Below are 2,001 nucleotides of genomic sequence, written 5' to 3'. Positions count from 1 at the left end.
ACCACATCTCACTGAAAATCCATGATGAAATATCAAGCAAGGTTTGGTTGTTGACTGGTTTTTATGGCTCTCCAGATACTAGAGGAAGGAGGGACAGTTGGAGGTTGGTAAAGGCCTTAAGACCTCCTACCCAGATGGCCTGGTTGTAATGTGGAGACTTTAATGAGATTATGCAAGATAATGAGAAAAGTGGAGTTGCTGTCAAACCCTTCTATAAAATGGAGGATTTCTACTCAGCTATGAATGATTGTGGCTTGAGAGACCTGGGGTACAAAGGTGACAGATTCACTTGGAGCAACAACAGAGAAGGGGCTCAATTCACAAAGAAGGGGCTGGATAGAGCTTTGGGCAACTCCATATGGTTGGATCAATGGAAGTCACATGCAGTAGAGGTAGTGCTAGTACACACCTCTGATCATAAACCCATTCTGATTTTCATGGATGTTAAGGACTTTGAGGTGCCAGGGAGAGCAAGGCCATTCAGGTATGAGGCCAAGTGGGCTAATAGAGAGGATTGCAAAAAGGTGGTGGAGGATGCTTGGAAGGCAACTATGCTATTCCCCAACAAATTGGCCAAAACAATGGACTCTTTACACAGCTGCAAGTTGAAACTGGTGGAATGGAGTAGGGTCACTGATTTAAACCCTGACCCAAAACAATGGACCCTTTAGTGTCTTTATACCCAAAGTAAAGTCTCCTAAAAGGGTCACTGATTTCAGACCCATTAGTTTGTGCAATGTCCTTTACAAAATCATCTCTAAAATCATTGCAAACAGACTCAAAAAAGTACTTCCTGAGATTATATCCCCTACCCAATCTGCTTTTGTGCCTGGTAGATTGATCTCTGATAATGTGATTGTGGCCTTTGAGGCTCTTCATTCTATGAACAGCAAGATGTTAGGAAAGATGGGTCATATGGAAATGAAGCTTGACATGAGTAAAACATATGATCAAGTTGAATGAGTCTTCCTTAAAGTTGTGATACTTAAACTGAGCTTTACTAGGAACTGGGTTAACCTAATCATGAATTGCATTGAATATGTTTCTTACTCCATTTTAATTAATGGGATCCCATAGCAGAGTTTCCTTCCTTCTAGAGGGCTGAGGCAAGGGGACCCTCTATCCCCTTACCTATTTATTCTTTGTGCTAAGGTACTGAGTAACATGCTGAACAAGGCTGAGATGAGAGGTGCCATATCAGCTATCCCAATTGCTAGAGGCCAAATGCACATTAATCATCTATTTTTTGCAGATCATAGCTTACTCTTTTGTAAGACTAATGCTTGGAGTAGGATGATCCATATTCTGTCCATGTATGAATATGCCTCAGGTCAAAGATTGAATAAAGACAAGACTTCTATACAGTTCAGCAGAACACTCCTAAGGCTAACCATATTCTGAAACACGGAAAAACATCATTGGCTTATCAAATTATCTATCGAGCTATGAAAAAGATTCAACAAAAGATAGAAACGAATCCACTATCTGTTTTACGTCAAGCAATACGTGGAGTAACTCCCGACATAGCAGTAAAAGCAAGACGTGTAGGCGGATCGACTCATCAAGTTCCAAGACTTACTTCTGCAGATTGCAGGGGTCAGATTAAGCTCCTCTCATGAACAATACCTTGGTCTTCCTGCAATGGTTGGGAGATCAAAAGTTGGTTCTTTCATAAACGTACTGGACAGAATGAAGAAGAGAGTAAACAACTTCAAGTTCAAGTCCCTCTCACAAGCTAGCAAAGAGATTCTGTTAAAAGTTGTGGTCCAAGCTTTGCGTACCTATTGCATGAGTGTCTTTAAGCTCCCTGGTACACTTATTAGACAGATGAATAGGGTTATGCACAATTTCTGGTGGGGACAGCAGGAGCAAGAGAGGAAGGTTCACTGGATTTCTTGGCATACGATGGGGAAAGCCAAGTCAATGGGAGGATTGGGTTTTAGAGACATTGAGAGCTTCAATCTAGCATCGTTGGCTAAGCAAGGTTGGCGCCTCATTTAG

The 2,001-nt window shown here is 41.6% G+C and overlaps 2 protein-coding genes across 2 annotated transcripts; both read left to right on the top strand.

The window, feature by feature from the left end:
* Positions 1–218: 218 nt before the first annotated feature.
* On the top strand, positions 219–671 carry LOC109020378. Its single transcript, XM_019002827.1, has one exon. It carries the CDS (start codon positions 219–221, stop codon positions 669–671), a length of 453 nt encoding a protein of 150 aa, XP_018858372.1.
* Positions 672–1,641: 970 nt separating this feature from the next.
* On the top strand, positions 1,642–2,001 carry LOC109020379 (uncharacterized mitochondrial protein AtMg00310-like). The gene has a single exon (XM_019002828.1). The coding sequence runs from the start codon at positions 1,642–1,644 to the stop codon at positions 1,999–2,001; it is 360 nt and encodes a 119-aa protein (XP_018858373.1).

The sequence above is a fragment of the Juglans regia genome, chromosome 12 (assembly GCF_001411555.2).
Source record: "Juglans regia cultivar Chandler chromosome 12, Walnut 2.0, whole genome shotgun sequence".
NCBI classification, from domain to species: domain Eukaryota; kingdom Viridiplantae; phylum Streptophyta; class Magnoliopsida; order Fagales; family Juglandaceae; genus Juglans; species Juglans regia.
Note: the sequence above shows the minus strand (reverse complement) of the source record. Positions and strands in the feature narration are given on the sequence as shown.